The 19,717-nt window shown below is 39.3% G+C and overlaps 1 protein-coding gene across 2 annotated transcripts in view; it reads right to left on the bottom strand.

The window, feature by feature from the left end:
* The window catches only part of LOC137936190 (copper-transporting ATPase PAA1, chloroplastic), a 41,255-nt gene extending 24,884 nt beyond the window's left edge, over window positions 1-16,371 (bottom strand). For both annotated transcript variants that reach the window (XR_011109518.1, XM_068780756.1), the window contains exons 1-11: window positions 15,907-16,371; window positions 15,780-15,833; window positions 15,355-15,508; window positions 10,327-10,401; window positions 9,119-9,399; window positions 8,731-8,964; window positions 8,340-8,438; window positions 7,488-7,637; window positions 7,174-7,320; window positions 5,656-5,706; window positions 5,165-5,337 (exon numbers count right to left, since the gene is read on the bottom strand). Coding sequence is in view for 1 of the 2 variants with exons in the window: in XM_068780756.1 (XP_068636857.1) it covers window positions 5,165-5,337; window positions 5,656-5,706; window positions 7,174-7,320; window positions 7,488-7,637; window positions 8,340-8,438; window positions 8,731-8,964; window positions 9,119-9,399; window positions 10,327-10,401; window positions 15,355-15,508; window positions 15,780-15,833; window positions 15,907-16,341 (1,853 nt within the window). In the remaining variant the exon portion in view is untranslated. The remainder of the gene's footprint in view (window positions 1-5,164; window positions 5,338-5,655; window positions 5,707-7,173; window positions 7,321-7,487; window positions 7,638-8,339; window positions 8,439-8,730; window positions 8,965-9,118; window positions 9,400-10,326; window positions 10,402-15,354; window positions 15,509-15,779; window positions 15,834-15,906) is intronic.
* Window positions 16,372-19,717: the final 3,346 nt, after the last annotated feature.

The raw sequence follows: 19,717 nt of genomic DNA, 5'->3' as shown, positions 1-19,717 counted from the left end.
ATAGTACTGCTTAGTTTGGTAAGGAGATAGCAAAAAGCCAATGATTCCTCGTCATTTAATCCTCGACGGAACGGGAGACTCCACAAGTGATCACTTCATGTATCAGCCACAGAGCAAGAGGTCGCTTGCCACCCTATGCAGCCCCGGGAAGTCCTCCGCGAGAGATCGGGGGCCACACCATTTCGTCCGACGAGAAGAGAAGAGTTCTTCCATTGCCCGTGTGAAACGAGGTAGCATCTCTGAATACTAGAAGGAGCTTGAAAACTGATTTCCATATCGGGGATAAGAGGCGAGCAGCGCCACCCTCTCTCCATCAAACACCTGAAAACTGAAGGTAAAATTTCACCATATTCCTCCATAAACTGTTATGCTTGTTGTTGAAATTCCAAATCCATTTGAGCATAAGAGCTTTGTTCATTTCTCTTGTAGCCCGGATGCCCAATCCTCCCCTATTGTGAGGCATGCAAATATCCTTCCAACTGACCAAATGATATCTAAATGTATCTTCTGAACCTCTCCATAGAAATCGTCAGCGGATGACATTAATTTTGGAGCAAACGGAGGTCGGACAGTGCATGAATGATAATAGATAAGATGGCTAGATTTATTGATAGTCTTGGACCAGAGTATGACGTTGCTCAAGCTCAGTTCTCAGCAAATAATGATGTATCAACCCTTGGCTATCAATCGCACGATCCGCATAGAAAGCACAATGGCTCCTAAAAGTGAGAAAGATAATAAGATGGTTGATGCAACTGCTCTTAATCTCAATTACACCCAGAACAGGTATGAAGCATCTTATGGTCGTGGAGGTGGAGAGAGAGGATATAGGAAATGCGTCCAACGTGGTCAGACAAATCATTTCTTTGATAGGTGCTGGGAGAAGTTTGGCAAACCAGCAAGAGCCAACGCTACCACAAACTAGGGAGTATAGCTTACAGATGCCCACAAAATGAGATTCAACAACTACTTTAGAGACTAGTCAACTTTCTACAACGACATCCTCTACTTCAAAAGAAGTTGATCCCTCATCCAATGCAAGTGCCACTATGGCAAGTACAGGTATGCAAGCACTAATTGTATCCCATCTCCCTCCTAGATCATCGATTCAAGAGCATCTACACATATGTCAGGTATGTCTACCTTGTTTCAGTCTATTACTCCTTCTCAGTCCTATCATACTATTACTCTAGCTGATGGATCCACCTTCACGATTCAAGGGGCGGGTACCATCTCTACTACACCCCATATAACCCTGAGTTTTGTTTTATCCGTACCCCATTTTCCTATAAATCTTTTGTTCGTGAGTTATTACTAAGTCTTTGAACTATTTTGTAACCCTATTCCCACTTCTTGTGTTTTTCAGAATTTGAAGAAGAAGAAGACAATTGGTTCCGGAAATGAAAAAGGAGGGCTCTATTTTTTGGGTATATCTATTCCAAAAGTTGTGCAGCTGACGCTTCTCAATACCTATGGCATTTGCTTCTGGGATATCCATCACCAGCTAAGCTTCATCAATTTTTTCCATCTTTGCCAACCGACTTGTCCTTTGAGTGCGAGTCTTGTCAAGTGGGGAACCACCATCATGCTAGTTTTCTAGCAAGTTCAAGCCATAATTCTCGTGGCTTTAAGTTGGTTCATTTTGACGTATGGGGCCCATGTTGGGTTCCTAGTCTATTTGGTTTAAGTATTTTTTCTCGTTATTGATGATTTCAGCCAAATTACTTGGGTGTATCTCTTGCATGAAAAATCGGAAGTATTTGATATATTCTTGAAGTACTTTTATGAAACAAAAAATAATTTGGTGCTTTTGCATACCTTTCGTATTGATATGGTCTTGAATTTTTTAATCAAAAGTTTACTTCATTTTGCGAGCTTAATGACATGACTCACCAAACATCTTGTGTTTATACCTCTCAACAAAACGGGGTTCTAAGAAGAAAAAAATAGAGATGTACTTGAATCTGCACGCGCTTTATTGTTTCATTCAAATGTTCCTAAATATTTTTGGGGCGATGTTGTTTTAACATCCTATTTCTTAATAAATCAGATGTCATCTTCCGTCTTACAAGGCAATGTTCCCATGCAAGTGTTAAAGCCTCATTGCAAAAAAAATTATGTTCAACCTCAGGTATTTTGATGTATTTGCTTTGTTCAAGTGTTTCGTCCCTCTTCTGATAAATTATTTTCATGGTTGATTATGTGTATTTTTCTAGATACTCCCATCATCAAAAAGGGTAAAAATGTTATGATCCAATTACCTGCAAGACTTATGTGTATGTAGATGTGACATTTTTTGAAAATACTATGTACTTTGCATCCTTAGATCAATCATCTTCTATGTCCTTGTCCCATTTGGAGAGTCCACTTCTTATAGCTGTTATGGATGTTCCTATTCCTAATTTCTCAAGTTCATCAAACAAGCCACTACAAGTATTTAGTCAGCGATCATGTGCCTTGCCACCAGCAACAGAGAGTATTCACACACATGATTTTCTAGTTAATTGGCCTTCTTCTCTGGCCCTGCCATCATCTTCTTCACTTGTAGATCCTCTTCCATCTAACGTATGTTTGCCTATTGCTATCTGGAGAACACGGCAATCGGGTATTTCTTATCTTATCTCCATATATGTGTCTTATGATTCATTGTTACCTTTCTACAAGTCATTTGCTATGTTCTTGTCCATGTCTTCTATACCTCATTCAGTGTAGGATCTTTGGCTTCGTCTCAGTGGAAACGAGCTATAGATGAGGTGGAGTTTGTGTGATGTTCCAAAAGGAGCAACTGTTGGGAAATGTCGTTGGATGTATACAATTTAGTATCATGCCGATGGGAGTATTGAAAGGTACAAAGCTCGGTTGGTTGCAAAGGGATACACTCAAACAATTAGAATAAATGTCTTTAAAACCTTTCTCTGGTTACTAGACTAACTTCTATACGAATTTTGATTTCTATGGCAGTGAATAAGAATGACCCTTATTTCAGCTTGACATTAAAAATATGTTGCTTATGGATATTTAAAAGAAATGTGCATGGAATAACGTCCTAGGTCTGTTGTTCAGGGGGAGACTGGGAAGGTTTGTTGATTGAAGAAAGTGATTTATAGTCTTAAATATAGTCCCAGAGCATGGTTTGAATAATTTAGTAAGGGGGTAATAGAATTTGGATTTTCTACGAGCCATTGTGATCATTCTATGTTTGTGCTACAAAGACAATCGAGAGTTGTGATTCTAGTTGTGTATGTGGATGACATTGTCTTATTTGGAAGTGATTGTAAAGGCATTCAGAAAGTTAAAAAATATCTAGCAAGACATTTTCAAACAAAGGATTTGGAGCAATTAAAATTAATTCTTGACATTGAAGTACCCCAAAGTCAAAAAGGGGTTATTTTATCTCAGAGGACATGTTAGAGTATGGATTGTTAGGTGCTAGTCACGTAGAGACCAATAGAGATCGATCATGCTCTCATGATGGCATGAGTTTTAACCTCCAAGATAGACATAGTATAGATGTTTTTGTCACAAACTACTATATGCTACAATTACAAGGCCAAACATTTCTTTTGCTATAGGAGTGGTAAGTCACTTCATGGAATCCACACGCAAAATACATTTAGAAACGGTTCGAGGAATTTTGAAGTATCTAAAAAGAGCTCCTGGTAAAGGGTTGTCGTACAAAATCACATAGTAATCTTGATATTATGGAATATTTTGATTCTGACTATGTTGGGTCAAAATCAAATAGAAGATCTACAACCAGATATTTTTATTATATGACGAAAATTTGGTTAGTTGGAGGAGCTAAAAATAGAGTGGTGGCTAGATCAAGTGCAAAAGCTAAGTATAGAGTCATGGTACACACTGTTAGTGAACTTATGAAGATAAAGTCAGTTTTTGGTAGAGATGAGACTCCAAGTTAATGAACCTATGGTCATGAAACGTGACAATCAGGCTACCATATTCATTGCAAATAATCCAGTCTTTCATGAGAGGAAAAAACATATTAAAGTGGATTGTCATTTTATTTGAGATGCCATCATGGAAGGAAAGATTGTTATTCCTGACGTCCGGTCTTCTGAACAACTAGGAGACATTTTCACTAAACTCATTAAGAAACATGAGCATCTAGTAATTTGTAACAAGTTGGGGATGTTAGATATTTATACTCCAACTTGAGGGGGGTGTTAGAAAATATGTTTCAAGGGTATATTTGTAATTTTAATAAGGCACAACCTACCCCTAGTGGCCAGGTAACTTGTTAGGAAGTTAGGCTAGAGGTATCCCTTAGTATTTTTTTATGGCTCTATTTTAAGTGTATTATCAAATTTTTTAGAAGGAGGCATTTGTGTCTTTTTGCTTCAATCTCACTTAAGTGAAATAAAACCAAGTTAGGGGTTGAGTTTTCACCTAATGAGCAGCAGCCTCAACGCTGCCTTTTCTCTCACATTTTTCTCTCTTTTCTTTCCCTCTCTTCTCTCTTCTCTCTTATATCTAAATCCCAAATCTTCATCTTTGGGTTGAGCCCAGTTACATCCCCAAAAGACTAGCCACTTAGGAGGCTTATTGTTCAATATTATGACCTATTAACTTTTCTTCTCATTTTTCAATGTGGGACTTTTTTCCCACTCAACACCCCCTCACATCCAAACTTAGATATAATGGGTCTAGGACGTGGGCTCAAACCCTCTAACGAGGCATATAGACTTGTACTTTATGGAGCCCACAACATACAGATGCCTACCTCTTGGAGCCCACTATACACAGATAAATTGGGGAGCACAGACTGGGCCTCGACCAACACACACAACCTACTCTAATACCTCTATTGGGCTTTGGGTTCAGCCAAGTTCCATCCCAAAAAGATTAACCACTTAGGAGGTCTATTGCTCCAACTCATTAACTTTTCTTCTCATTTTCAATATAAGATTTTTTTCCCACTCAACAAAAATTTTGAAAAAAAATGAGATGATGAAAAATTAAGGATAAGAAAAGACAAAAAAAAAAAAAAAAACTCAGTTGTTCTCATCTTATAGCTTGTATATGTATGTGTACATGAGATGTAGCGTATAATTGTCTACCATTCAGGAGGTTTTCCTTTTTTTTTTTTTCAGAAGGATTTACCATCAGGCAGCATAATGAAAAGTAAAGTGCTGTCTCACCAAACCTTGAGAAGTTTTCTGTCTCATGATTGAGAGCTAAAACCTTGGTCACTGCAGGTTTTCCAGCCGTCAAAGTCCCAGTTTTGTCAAACACCACTGTGTCAACCATAGCAAACTTCTCCAAGATATTTCCACCACGTAATAGCAGTCCTCTTCTCGCACCAAGGGAAGTTCCAACCTGAAAAATCAACTCATAACTTCTAAACATATTCTACTTATGACAAGCTATTAACTTCAAAGTCACAAGGCCATAAAAGTCGTTTCTTAAAATGAGACCCAGGGTTAATGTCTAGCCACGGTGGGGATCTCATACGAGTATAACCAAAATGCCAGTAATAAATAGAATAGAAAATTAATAGTGATATTGATACTTTTTTAAGGTAATAGTAATATTAATACTAATATTATTATTATAATAATAATAATAATAATGATAATAATAATAACAATAACCAAACCAGAGGGAAATATAGTCTACTATAGTGAAAAGAGTTACCAACACAGCAGTAGGCGTGGCCAAACCAAGGGCACAAGGACATGCAACAACCTGCACTTTCAGTAAAAGAGTAAGATTCATCAAGTAGGCAAAAAGTACGATAATTTATGTCTCATAGAACAATGGTGGATAAGAAAAGATCCAGTATGCACTGAACTAGATCATGTATCATAGAGTGCAGATAGATGCACTTGACCTTCATTGAGTTTCACTAATAGTTTTGAGGAAAATACATGACAGAGCCAATGTTCTCAGTTAGTGATGCAGCCCAAGCCATATGTTCCGTATACAAAGCAAGGCAACAAAGCTTTTAATAATGAAGGAGAATCCCAAGAGATCTAGGAGTCAAATATGATAAAATAAGGGCGTCCAGGACACTGCGGATAGGACATTTATGAAGAAATTTGTGCTTGAACCTATATATGCATCAAAGCTATTCTATATCTGATTTTAGATCTGTCACTTTCTGAGAATTAGATAAGCAAGTGCAGATTACATACAAAGTAAAGTTGGGCATGACTTGGTGGGTAGAAAGCCTTCATAATCAAGAGCTGGATAGGCGGTTTTAGATGACTGTGGTACTAGGGTTTTGCCTCCCAAGTTTCAGTTCTTTCTTTTAACTCAGTTTTGTGAGGCAATTTTATGTATTAATACAGATCAAATAACATTTTGATCTGTTATAGCAAGAAGAGTTTCAAATAAACCGTACTAAAATGAATGAATAGTTTTAAATAAAATGAATGATGTTGCTTTCTGGAATATTTAAGAAGCCTTTCCATCAAATTCATGTCATCTAAAGGGCATGTAATAACCTACCATTGTCATGTGGGCAACTCCACAGAAATAAACACGCCTTCATGATCTGCAACAAATATATCTCAATTTTCTATAACAGAGTAGCCCTAATTGGCTAGTCTTCTTTTTTCAATTTTTAGGTGAATTAATTAGGCTTATCAAAAACTAGATCCCAATCAAACCATGTTCAGCCAAGGTCATCTCTAGCTTTTAAAAGCTCACTAGATTCATCTTCTCTTTTCTTTCTGAGTGCAAATTCAAAGATTCCAATGTCGTCTCTTCCGCTCTAAATCACCTAGGGAAAAATAATAACATTCCTGCTCACTACTCTTGATATGAAGTCATGAGAATGAGAGGGACTTGGTTCAATCATTTAGCCAAACAAGCAACCAACATGTCCTTTAAGTGGACGACTGATTAGAACATATTCCATGTTATGTTTTCTGCTATTTGGTATTCATACTACTCTATTTTCCCTAACAAAATACAACTGTTTACCTTCTTCCGGTAAATCAGAACCAGAAGAGATTATGAAGAGAGAGAGAGAGAGAGAGAGAGAGCGCTTGCCCCTTTAAATTTACTAAAACGAATTAAGTTTAAAACACAATTAACATAAGAGAACTCCAAGTATAAAACAACTCCCCAAGAAACTACAACGACCATAAGTTTAGAAAAGCATCAACTTGAATAAGGCTTACAAAAATTGGATTCAAAGAATCATACCAGGACACTGCAGGACAGCTGCAATGCCAATGAGATGGGGCTGACATGTTGAAATGTGGCAGGTAAAATTTTTGTTCCAAATGTGTTCCAAAACATAAATGTAGCAGCAGAGAAAGCCATTACCCCATACGTAAAATGCCCTGCAACCTGAAGTAGCAAAGAGAAGTTTTTAACAGCAACATACAAAGAAGTACCTCACCATGATGATGTCTGATATATATTTGTACTAGCAATCCTGTCAACATACTATTTATATCCAGTAATGAGGAAACGATTCATTGTTACTGGAAGATGTCATGATGAAGGAAAAGAACCTTATCAGCCAAACGCTGTACTGGAGCTTCCCTACTTTGTGCTTCTTCCACTAAACGAACAATATCAGCCATCACGGTCTCACCACCAGGTCTTCTTACTTCTACAGTGAGTGTACCATTTAGATTAATGCTTCCTGCTGTCACATCAGCCTATTACAAACATTAAAGTTTGGTCTTAATATATTTTCTAACAAATAGCAGCATGTGTGAAATGAACAAGAACTGCATATGAAATGCATCCAATCATAGATTATATTCAGGTAGACTAGCAATGCACAACATGTATAACAACCAACAACATAATTTGAATGTGCCACTTCAAGCAATGCAATCAAATCTTTGTAACAAATTGAAGTAAGAAAACGTTCATTGAAGCAAGTAATCAGAAGGCAAATGACTGATGGAGAGCATTGACAGTTGGACGTAAAATAAGTTCAACTTTGGTTATTTGATGCTTGAAAAGGCCTCCTAACTTGGTTTAATCATTTTAAGAGGAACTAGCCCAACTTTAACATGGTTTCAAAGCTAACCCAAGCCAGTGTTTGTATTCAGCATGGCCTCTGCATTTTTTTCTATATGGGCTGTGTGAGCATATTCTTCACTTAAGAATTGTCTCATCTTGGTTGGGACTCAAAAAGATCCTATACATTATAGTTAGAAGAAAGCCCCCTAAGTTCGGCTAATCATTTTTGGAGAAACTGGCCCAATCTTAACAATATTAATCACATAAAACACTCCCCCTGGCCGAAGGTACTCTAATGCCAGTTTAGACGAGGTACTCTCATCTCTAAATCCATATGTCAACTGGTAAGAAAACTAGATTTAAAAATAAGAAGGAAAATACATAAATACCCCTGGTAGTTTTGTCACTGGCAGAGGCTCCCCAGTCAAGCTTGATTCATCAACTGTGCTTCTACCAGCTTTAACTACACCATCCGCTGGAACACGATCCTGAAAAGTAAAAGAGCAGGATCTAAGGTCATGCAACTCATAAACGGATAGAGTGAGTTCTTTATTGAAGACTGTTGATGGCATTAAATCCTAAATGAGGTGGTAGCAGGCCATTGAGCAGATGATAGGGTAATTATGTACTGTTTCTGCAGTAAATACCTGAATAAATGAATAAAATTAAGATGAATAGTTTTAGATGAAGGATGGATTCAAAGTTCATATTTTTCCTGCAGAACGCAAAAAGTGGAAGGCATGTGAGACACACAGCCATACAAGGGAGTAAATTACTCACCCCTGGCAATACAACAATTTGATCTCCTATAGAGAGGCTGCTACATGGAACTTCAACAATTGAAGGCATTCCCTCCTCAGTGCTACTTATCATAAGACGAGCATTTGTGGGAAGTATACTCAGAAGTCCTGTCATATCACTGGTAGCTTTGAGCTTTGCTCTCTGTTCGAGATTCCTTCCCAGCAAGACAAATGCCATTAACATAATTGGTTCCTCAAAGAACACTTTCCATCCCTGCAAACATAACAAACAAATTTAAGGATGCATCATCAATTATAGAAAAAAAGAGCAGTTGACAGAACCAGATCATCAGTAAATGAATATCCAGCATTTATATCCAATAAAATTGATATAATAGAATGATTTTCAATGGACAGTTATGACATACCAATAGTGGAACCAAGGCAGCTATAGAACTGACTGCAAATGATGACATAGCCCCAAGACCAACTAAGGTATTCATGTTTGGGGTGCCCCTTCTTAGGCTTTTAAGTCCATCAAGAATCAAATGTCTACCAGGACCCAACAATGTAAATAAACATAACGAAAGATGAAATCCTGTTGAATGAAATAAATGCATCCATGAGGGGGCATTGGCTCCAAAAAAATGACAGGCATGCCCAAGAAGACATGCTGCACATAATGCCCAGGAGACAGCAAGGTCCCGACCTGTCAAATTACAAAGTTAAGCAGTCATTCATCTACAAAGGTGTGGAGATTAAAAACCGATCACTGAAGTGGAAAGTTATAGCCTTCATGGTAGAAGACAATCCATAAAAATCTACTGTCCAAAATTTTCAGACGGCGCATGAGTGGACATCACGCATGACTGGACAAGGTAATTGAAACAACCAGAAAGAGATGAACTCTGGCTTAAACAGCTGTCTGTGAATCTAGAGTCATTCAATCAAGGATTTCTTTTTTCCCAATCATCAAATAAAATTGAAGTTGCACCAATTACCCTAAAACAACCAGCCAAATTTAGGAGACCTCTTCCCAACTAGTATGCGTAAAGTCGTTTCAAACCCAAACTGATGTAATACTAGTCTCCCACAACAAAGTCCCTCACTATCCAATAATGAACCTCATACTTCACATCCTTGCATGAATAGACAACATAACCCAAGAAGTAGAGGACTCAATACAGACCAAGAGAATACATAAACAGGTATTTAAATGGCAAAATAGGCTTGGGGTTCACTTTGATACATTGAAGTTGGATTGCTTCCCCTCAAAAAAACCAGCCAAACACTAAGACTCTGCCCGATTAAGAAACACAATATCTTTCTAAATAAAAATCAAGTAGAGACTATTCTCGCTCAACAACAACAATCATTCTGAGACAGCTAACTAGAAACATGGAACATGTGCACTACCATTGAATACTGGGAGCATTTTTACCACCAAAAACTAGTTTGGTGAAGAGAGCATAAAGCAACATGTACATTACAAAACCTTTCTTCTAGAAGCATGAACTATTGAAAGGACTATCCCTATAACCAATGGATGAACATATAAATCAAAGTGTCTAGAGAACACCATTAAAAATGCAGCTCCTAAAAATATTCACTAATTAAGAAGAAGAGAATGGCATACCACTTTCCTTTAAACGTCTAAGCTTTTCGTCCATCTTCCTTTCAAAAACCTTGTAAATGTCAGGTTTTGAAGAATCTGAAAGAATACCATTTTCTTAGAAACATCGATGCCAATGTCTTACAATGTTTATTTCATCAGTTGAAACAACAGATCTTTTTCTACTGGTCATTACATCAGTAATGGTCAAAATTAAGAAAATGGAGATAAGAAAATAAGGATATTACACCAGCTTGAAGGATACTACAGTAAAATAAGAGCTTTAAGAAAACTACAGTGAAATAAGAAAATGAGCATAAAATAACAGAAAAGGAGTGAGACATTAATGAAGTGATGGAATTTCAGATCACTACAGCTATAAAAAGAAGTCCACAAACACATCAGAACTAGATATTAAGTCCTCAAACTGTTGATGATTACACTTGTTTAATTAAGATAAGTGGAAAAATTACATTGCAGTTCCCTAACAGATAAAGACCTATTGACTACTCTTCAGAAAACGGATACACAATAAACAGAGACTAGTGTACACTAATCTGATAAGTTTTCTGGTACATATTCTCCATCTCAAAGTTCTAAAAGTTCAAATAACATCTAGTATGAGTGATGTTGCTTTTGTCCAAATCCACCAATTGAAGCAGCTCAGACAGACCTATTGATAAAGAAAGTGCTCTATTAGATAGTCATTGACAAAACCCAAGGTTCCAAAGAATTGGAAACAAGCTTAAGAAGATGCTAATTTTATATATCAATCACCTTAACATACCATTAATGATTGAAGACGTTGAGGGGCTCTTTATTATAGGTCTGCAGATCCTTAAGACTCGATTTCTCCTTCGTTGGTGAAAACTTGCCCTGCCAATTTCCACCAAATTACACATTAATTATTGGAAAACCTTAACTTATACTAGCTTCAAGTCACCTCCTTAACTTAAGGTACTTCTTTTGAAATGGCCTAACTTAAGGTATTCTTGAAGGATTTCTTCCTAATTTTAGGGGATCTGCAGATACCATAATTCTTTTAGTTCTCTGATAACTACTCCCATGTAACCATTGGTAAAGAAATATGTAGGGAGTGAGACAAGTCTTTTAAGTACAGCATACCCTTTTTCAATGTTCATAAAAGAAAGATGTTTGAAATATGTTGTCAATGAGGGGAGGATGTTTTTAGTGCTCAAGCAGTCAAAGTCCTTCGAAAATTGAGTTATAAAGATTACATAGCAATTGGCTTCATCTACTCTGGTTTTTAATAACCTTCTAGTCATACAAACTCCACAACTAGTCTGTCCAACACAAGACTAAGAAAGGATTCAAGACACTAAAGCATAATTAGATAGTCAAAATATTTTGTATAATGCCAAGAAAAGTTTTTCCATTATGAAATAAAAATACTTCGATGAGAGGTGGATGTTTTTAGTTCTCATGCAGTCCAATTCCTTTGAAAACCGAGTTATAAAGATGTTGACGAACAAATTGGGAGAGTCTTACATATCTCTCATGGGAAAAAGGTTCAGCCAAGGAGGAATTTTAGTATTATTAGATTTCTACTATGTTAGAGTAGTTTTAATTGTTGTAGGACTTATCTTTTAAGAGTTGTACTTTGGGTATAACTGAGATATGGATAGTTTGATTTAACTCAGATTCTATATTTTCTCTCTAATTATAAATAGAGACCTAGTATACTCAATTTACAAAAATCAATGAATTATTTTTCTTCTCCAGAAATTAACAAAAAATTACATAGCAATTGGCTTCATCTACTCTAGCTTTTCAATAACCTTCTAGTCATACAAACTCTACAACTAGTCTGTCCAACACAAGACTAAGAAAGGACTCAAGATGCTAAAGCATAAATAGATAGTCAAAATATTTTGTGTAACGGCAAAAAAAGTTTTTCTATTATGAAATAAAAATATTTAGGTAATCTAGTGGTGAAATAATTCCTATAAGAGTAGAAGTATACAAAACATAATGTTCATAATGTGCAGATACAAATTTATGTGTGGTTACTATCATATATGGGAAGGCATTCAAGTCAATGAACGGGATACTTAAATAATATGAGCTTCGTAATTTAATGTTATCTTTCTAACCATGAATTGCTTTTGTACAGCCCAAAGTCCTTTTTTTTTTAAATATGAGATTATATTAATGCAAAATGGGGAAAAAAACAGATTATGAAGGAGGTAGAAGAGACCCCAAGACAATGAGAGATTGATGGGAGGTCCCTTGCCTAGCAAAATGGTCAGCCACAGAATTGGCTAATATGGGTACATGAAACCCGGAAATGTCAAACTACAGGATAACTCCATAATCTCCTTAAGGCTCTACACATGTCTCCACAAGGATCCAAGGAGGAGGACACTCAGCCAATAACCACCTTTGAGTCACCTTCAACCCATAGACACTGAGGCTAATACCCAACATTGAAATTATAGAAGAGAGAAAGCCCAGTCTTAAGCATCAGTTCAATTGTGGTAGAATCTGATCTTCCAATGGGACCCGAATAAGTAGCAAGGACCTGCCTAGTGTGGTCCCCAAAGACTCGCCCAATACCTTTTGAACCCAAACACCCTGATGCACTGCCATCAAAATTAAGTTTAACAACTCCAAGAGGATGTGGGGCCCATTCCTGCATGGGTGTGGGTTGGGGATGGATAGTTGTGCATGACGGGAGGAGGCTAATAAACTATTGAACCCACCACGGGTACCCAGCTCAACAGCAATAGAACCGATGATTCTACAAATTACATCATCCTTTGAGGCTCTAGTATGCTAGAAATGCCGATTGTTCTATTCAAACCATATCCCCCATGGAATATCATTAAGGATAGCCAAGAACAAGCCTTTTCCGAACTTTGGGCAGTTCTTCTCCTTGCTAAATTGGCAAAGGTTGCTCAAATTGCTCGGGGCACAAAATGAGAGCCCAATCTCGCCAAGAAAGTGAGTACAAATACACCAAGCAAAGTGGTGGTGAAGGAGGATGTAGTCAACATTTTCTTCAGCAGCATCATAGAAGTCACACAGGGTATTTGGGACAGTGTAGCCTCGACGCATGAGATTGTTAATGGTGAGAATCTTGCTAAAAAGTGTACTTCAAAGAAAGAAGTGAACTTTTGGGGCCCCAAAAAGCTTCAAACTGATAGCTGCAGGGGTTGCTTGCCATCCTTTCAAGACAGTGTATGTCAAGGAGATGGAGAAAAATCGATAGGCCCCAGAAGTCCAAATGAGTTTATCTTCCTTATTGGATTGGAGCTGCACATTTTGTAGGATAGGAAGCAGCTGTCAAATATCTTCAGTTTGCTCCTCCTCTAGACCTCTTCTAAAATGGAAATCCCAATCTCCATAATTTCCGTCTCCATAATTTCCAACCGCATCTCTAGAGTCAGCAACCGATATAAGTTGATCGCCAGTCAGACTAACAAGCTGGGGGGAAGAGGCTGAGAGGGGCCTGCTGTCAGTCCATTTGTCCATCAAGAATCAAGTGATCTCCCCATTTCCCACATAATGACAGATGACATTTGAGAAGGTAGGCAACAATGGAAACAAGGATCTCCATAAGGGCGAGAGACTCCAACAAGAACCCCTTTCCAACCTCCATCTACCACTCCAATTCAACTTTGTCATGACTGCATGTCTCCACAAGAGATTTGGCATGGTGTTGAGCTGCCAAAACCATTTAAGAAGAATAGCAAGATTCATCTCCTTAACCGATCTAACTCACAAGCCCCCCCATTGATTTTGGGGTACAAACATCACTCCAATTGACAAGAATGACACTTAAAGCCACCAACTACCCCTTGCCAAAGGAAGTTTTTCTTGAACTTCTCAATACGGTTTCTTACTGAGTCGAACAGGAAGTAGGTCTACAATGCAAGAAAAGAGAGTTAACCTCCAAGCCTTTGCAAGGAGCCTCACCTTCCAGGTTGAGAAACAAGTTTCCAACTTCTCAATTACCCGTGCCCAGCAACTTTTGTCTAGTCTCTTGTCAAATATGGGTCGGACAAGATAGGTGGCTGGCAAAGTTGCAATAGAGCAACCCATATAGGCAGCCTAGGCCCATAGATCATCCTCAACAACATAGAAGCCAGTAGTAGATGATTTTTCCCAGTTAACTTTGCCTTGATGATACCTCAAATAACCCCAAAAGTGCTTTAACCTCGTCAACTATACATCCCAAAGTACTTCATCATACAAGGGCAAAAAGGAAGAGGTTGCTTTTCAGGAGAATAGATGTAGTACAAAGTTTTTTTGAATGGCATGTGATACTAAGATAAAATAGCAAAAGTAATAAAAGTGGCAATAATCAGTTCCTTAGAATAATCCCTCTTCCCAATGGCAATTGGATAAGGCCTCACAGTTTCCACTACTAGGTTCCCAAAAAAATACCTTTTGACTTAATCTCAGCTTTCAGGTAATATTTTTAGTAAACATATTCCAGCCAGGTAATATTTCAACTTTGAAAATGAATGATATAAGGTAAATTGTTGTTTGAGAGGCTTTGTTTCCTTAGCTTTAGGGCTAATAACTTTGACAGTGTTGCAGTATAAAAAAAGTTTGGGAAGCTAGTTATCAGAAATACAATCTATAGTGTGATATTCGCTTATTTGAATTAATTTCATGACATTAGCAAGGATCAACTCAACTGTGAAGATGTTTAAACCTCATCCGTCCCTGTAAAAAGTGAATGCTTTTACATTTCAGATGATTCCTTTGTGTACATGTACAAGGAGATAATGTGAGTGTCTCTATGGTTGCATTAACTGATAAACTTCATACCCTTGTTTCCAGTTCAACAATCACTTTTTATTCCTTGACCATTCCAAACAATTCCAGTTGCTCTTCATAAAAACAATCCCATCGCATCGTCACAACAAAATCAGCCACCACTTACAGCACCATTAGGTACTTTGTCTTTCAACATTGTCATACATATCATTCTATTGTTACATGGAAACCACAAGGATTAATTAAGAACATACAATGAACATTATAAGCATACCAAAATACATTATTTTTACAGCTTCTTACCCCGAAGGTTAGATTTAAATCCACAGTTGGTTAAGTGCTTTGCAAGAGCCTCTCCAACTTGCTCTTTCCAATTTTCTGAAACTTGAACTTCCGGTTTGATCCATACTACAGCTGTCTCCATGGCAAGGTTGACACTCGCAGATGATACTTGAGGCTGTTAGGAATGAAATATGAGCAAAATCGTTATACCAAAGTTGCTCAAACACATCAAATATTCCCCTACATGTTTATGCAATAAGCAAGAAGTAATAAGATATAAATGATCATATTATACCCACAATACACATCCAAGACATCAACCAAAGAAAAGATACATCAAAAACATTGTATCTAAAGTAACAAACAACAGCATCCAGAGTTCCTGACGTTAAACTAACAAAACTCAACAAAAGCAACAAATAGATAAATCACTGTCAAGCACTTACTTGACTTTCAAGTATGCGTTTAACACTTGCCGAACAGCCTCCACAAGTCATTCCCTACGCGCAGTTTATAACGTTAAAAATGAGCAATGCAAAAGTCGTATCAAAATTCTGACAGAAAATATCTTACTCCAACATCTAAAATCAACACATCTGGGGATGACGCCGAAAGATCGTCCGCCTCCGCGGCAAGAGTCTTCTTCTCCACCTTTCCACCATTCGGTTCACCATCCCCTCCGCCTCCTCCGTTACCACCTACACTTCCATCTCCATCTCCACCTGAACCAAATGCGGCGGCCGAGCTCGAAATAGAAGCCAACTGGTGAATATTCGAGGAGGTGGATGAAGAGTTTCTCAGAATATGTGCGGCAAAAGAAATCACAAACAAATCTTTTGAGCTATGAAAGTTGCTCGACTGTATGCATTTAACTCTGCCGAAAGAGGACAATCGCACATCGAAAGTTGGATTTTGAGGACATCTGAAGAGATAGCGGTTGAATTTTTGTGACGCTTGCAGGTTTTTGGACAAGGTGAAGAGAGGTGTCGACAGAATTGCAGACTCCATTGGAGCACTTTTCCTTGTGTGTGGAGGAGATTCAGAGCTCCCTCCTAGTTTAAAATGAGGACGAAAGCGGAGACGACGGCCGCCAGACAACGACAGGAGGACTATGACTAAAATACTAAAATGCCCCTGAACGGAATAAAATTCTTGGGCGGTGTTTTAGTTTTTATAGTCTTTCATTCGTCACTCCTCCCGCTTTTCCGGGCCTTGACGTTAAGCACTTCAGTTACTCGCGTCGCCGAATGCGTATCCCTATGTATCACCAATACAGACCATCGCGATTCTCCCCCGTTCTCATTCTGCCTCTGGTCTTCCCTAACGACGGCGATACAAGCGGTACTTCTTTTGTTTTCCTTCGATGGGACTCATTTCCTTCGATGAAAATTCATTGCGGCAATGCGCTTTCCTCTATCACGTTCCTCAATTATCATCGTTCCTCCTTTAGGTTCAACTTCCACATGGTCTTCTTCTTATCGTTTCTCTCCTTCACCAGACGTATTCTTTCCGAGGTCTCTTCACCACCTTGGCTGCTTTTTTCATGCTCCCTCGTTTTCTTCTCTGCTTCACTTTCACCCTCTTGGTCTAACAAACACACTCAACTCCAGAGACTCCATCTAAATTATTTCCTCTAAACACTAACATTCTTTCCTTCATCTTTTACTGCCTTGCTAGCTCGTCACCGTTCCTCGTTAATGATGCAGGTGTCACTGGGCGTCCTCCGACACCCATAATAAAAAGGGAACCGCAGAAGGGGTCGAGTTCGAGCTTGCAGAATGATGTTCGCCCTCAGGCCAAGCTGGGACTCGGAATAGATTCGAACCTGAGCTGAGCCTGAGTTTACGTAAGCTCGAGCTCAGCTAAACTCAATTCCATGCCTACTTCAAAAAATTAAAAAAACTACCTAACCTGAGCAAAACCTATCAAAGATTAGGCAATTGTGGGTCGATATCAGTATAGAAGTATAGTCGATAATTACGATTTCGCGAGGCCTATGGTTGTTTTTAATCGGTGAGTCGCGGTCGGGTTTAATGGATTCCCCTCTTATCCAAGTTACCACAGTCGAATATAATCTCATCCCTTCGTCCACTTCGCACGGCTCCAGCGGTCGAGTTAGAGTTTGAGGGTAGTTTCGGTAGAGAGCAGCATATAATCTCATCCCTTCCGTCCACCTCGCACGGCTCCAGCGGTCCACAGTCCACACCCACCGCCTAACCTTACCGCGATTTTCAGATATTTAATTTTTTTTTAAAAGGAGGCCAAGAGGTCGTGATCCACGTGGAAATCTACGTTTCCAAATTGCCCCCCCCCCCCCCCCCCCCCCCCCCCACCCTTTTATAAAAATCGAACAAAGGCATATAAGACACGTGCGGATTTACCTTGCCGCGTTGGGATAAGATTCCACTGGAAAAAATCCGAAAAGTGGGCACTTAAGGCCGGTGCTTAGGGGTGGCTTCGAGCTGAGCCGGTTCGTGAGCCGGCTCGGTTCGGCTCGGTTCGATTCGTCATTTTTCGAACTCAAACACCGAAATCGGCTCGACCGAAGCTAGGTTCGGTTCGTTGGCTCGCGAGGCGGCTCGAAATGAGTCGGATCGGCATGAATCGGTACGGGATCGCGAGCGAGTGGGGGAGCGGGAGCGGGAGCGGGAGCGAGAACGAGGAAAAATTTTTCCTCCCCCCTCGTCACCGCCGACCCCTCCCATCGGTTGTTGTCGCCGCCTCTACCGCCGTCGTAGCTGTTCTCCGGCGTCTATACCGCCATCGCAGCTGCTCGCCGGCCGCCTCTGTGTTCGTCCGTTCGATTTCTTCCTCTCCTCGCCGTCGCCTCTGTTTCCGTCGCCGCCGCTTCCGTCACCGCCGATTCCGTCGCCGCCGACTCCGTCGTGGCCGTCATCTCCGACGATAAATCCTCCCCGGCGCCGTAAGCCCCTTCCCTCGGGGTCGTCTCGGCGGAAAACCAGAACAGGGGAGAAATAATCTCCCCCTTCCTCGCGAGAAGATGATCTCGCACGTGCGATTTAGCATGTGCGAGCAGGGGTGGCTTCGAGCAGAGCCGGTTCGCGAGCCGGCTCGGTTCGATTCGTCATTTTTCGAGCTCGAGCCGAGTTCGAACACCGAAATCGGCTCGTTTACCTTAACGAGCCGAGCTCGACCGAAGCTAGGTTCGGTTCGTTGGCTCGCGAGGCGGCTCGAAATGAGTCGGATCGGCATGAATCGGTACGGGATCGCGAGCGAGCGGGGGAGCGGGAGCGGGGGAGCGGGAGCGGGAGGGAGAGCGAGGGGGGGAAAATTTTTTCCTCCCCCCTCGTCACCGCCGACCCCTCCCATCGGTTGTTGTCGCCGCCTCTACCGCCGTCGTAGCTGTTCTCCGGCATCTATACCGCCGTCGCAGCTGCTCGCCAGCCGCCTCTATGTCCGTCCGTTCGATTTCTTCCTCTCCTCGCCGTCGCCTCTGTTTCCGTCGCCGCCGCTTCCGTCACCGCCGATTCCGTCGCCGCCAACTCCGTCGTGGCCGTCATCTCCGACGATAAATCCTCCCCGGCGCCGTAAGCCCCTTCCCTCGGGGTCGTCTCGGCGGAAAACCAGAACAGGGGAGAAATAATCTCCCCCTTCCTCGCGAGAAGATGATCTCGCACGTGCGATTTCGCACGTGCGAGATCATAAAATATAAAAAAAACTTTTTCCTCTGGAAAAAATTAAAAATAAATTTTATAGAAATAATTTTCTATAAACTATTAGTGTCTCATGTTTTTTTAAACACTTTTCTAATTGAAATTTTTTATTAAAAATCATATAATTTTCAAAGTAAGATTTTTTGTACCAAGATGGGGTAGAAAACTGTATAGAAAATTTTTGAATAAGTATTTAACAGTTGATGCTGTAATACTTTTAGCATGAAATAATTTTCATTGCAATTTTGTGTTTGATATTTTATTTAATTAAAAATTTATCGATAAGTATAATAATATATTAGATTGATTATTAATTTTTATTTCTTTCCCTAGAAGAGACAATAAAAGGTCCGTTTAACTTTCCTAAGAAAATTTTAAAATATTTCCTATAATTTTCTAATAAGTCACTAATAGTAATAAGATTTTATTTAAAGGTTTTTTTGGGAATATGTATCATAGGAAAAATATTTTTAGTTTTTCCTATAATATAAATTTTTATCTAGGGGCACTAAGGAGGCCATAATAAATTATGGCCAAATTCAAAAATTACAAAACAAGCTAGACAACAATTGGAGTAAAAAATATTAATATTGGTGCATTTTAATCCATTATTGAAATTCAATCCTGAACCTCCCCTATCATTATATTTTTTAAAAATGTATGCATAATTTTATATATAATTTATTCAAAGCCACCCCTACGTGCGAGAT

Source organism: Aristolochia californica, unplaced genomic scaffold, assembly GCF_029961685.1.
Source record: "Aristolochia californica isolate CCGP_79_NKW_82.1479 unplaced genomic scaffold, dmAriCali1.0.hap1 SCAF_7, whole genome shotgun sequence".
NCBI classification, from domain to species: domain Eukaryota; kingdom Viridiplantae; phylum Streptophyta; class Magnoliopsida; order Piperales; family Aristolochiaceae; genus Aristolochia; species Aristolochia californica.
The sequence above is the reverse complement of the archived record's forward strand: the minus strand, read 5'-3'. Positions and strand labels throughout refer to the sequence as shown.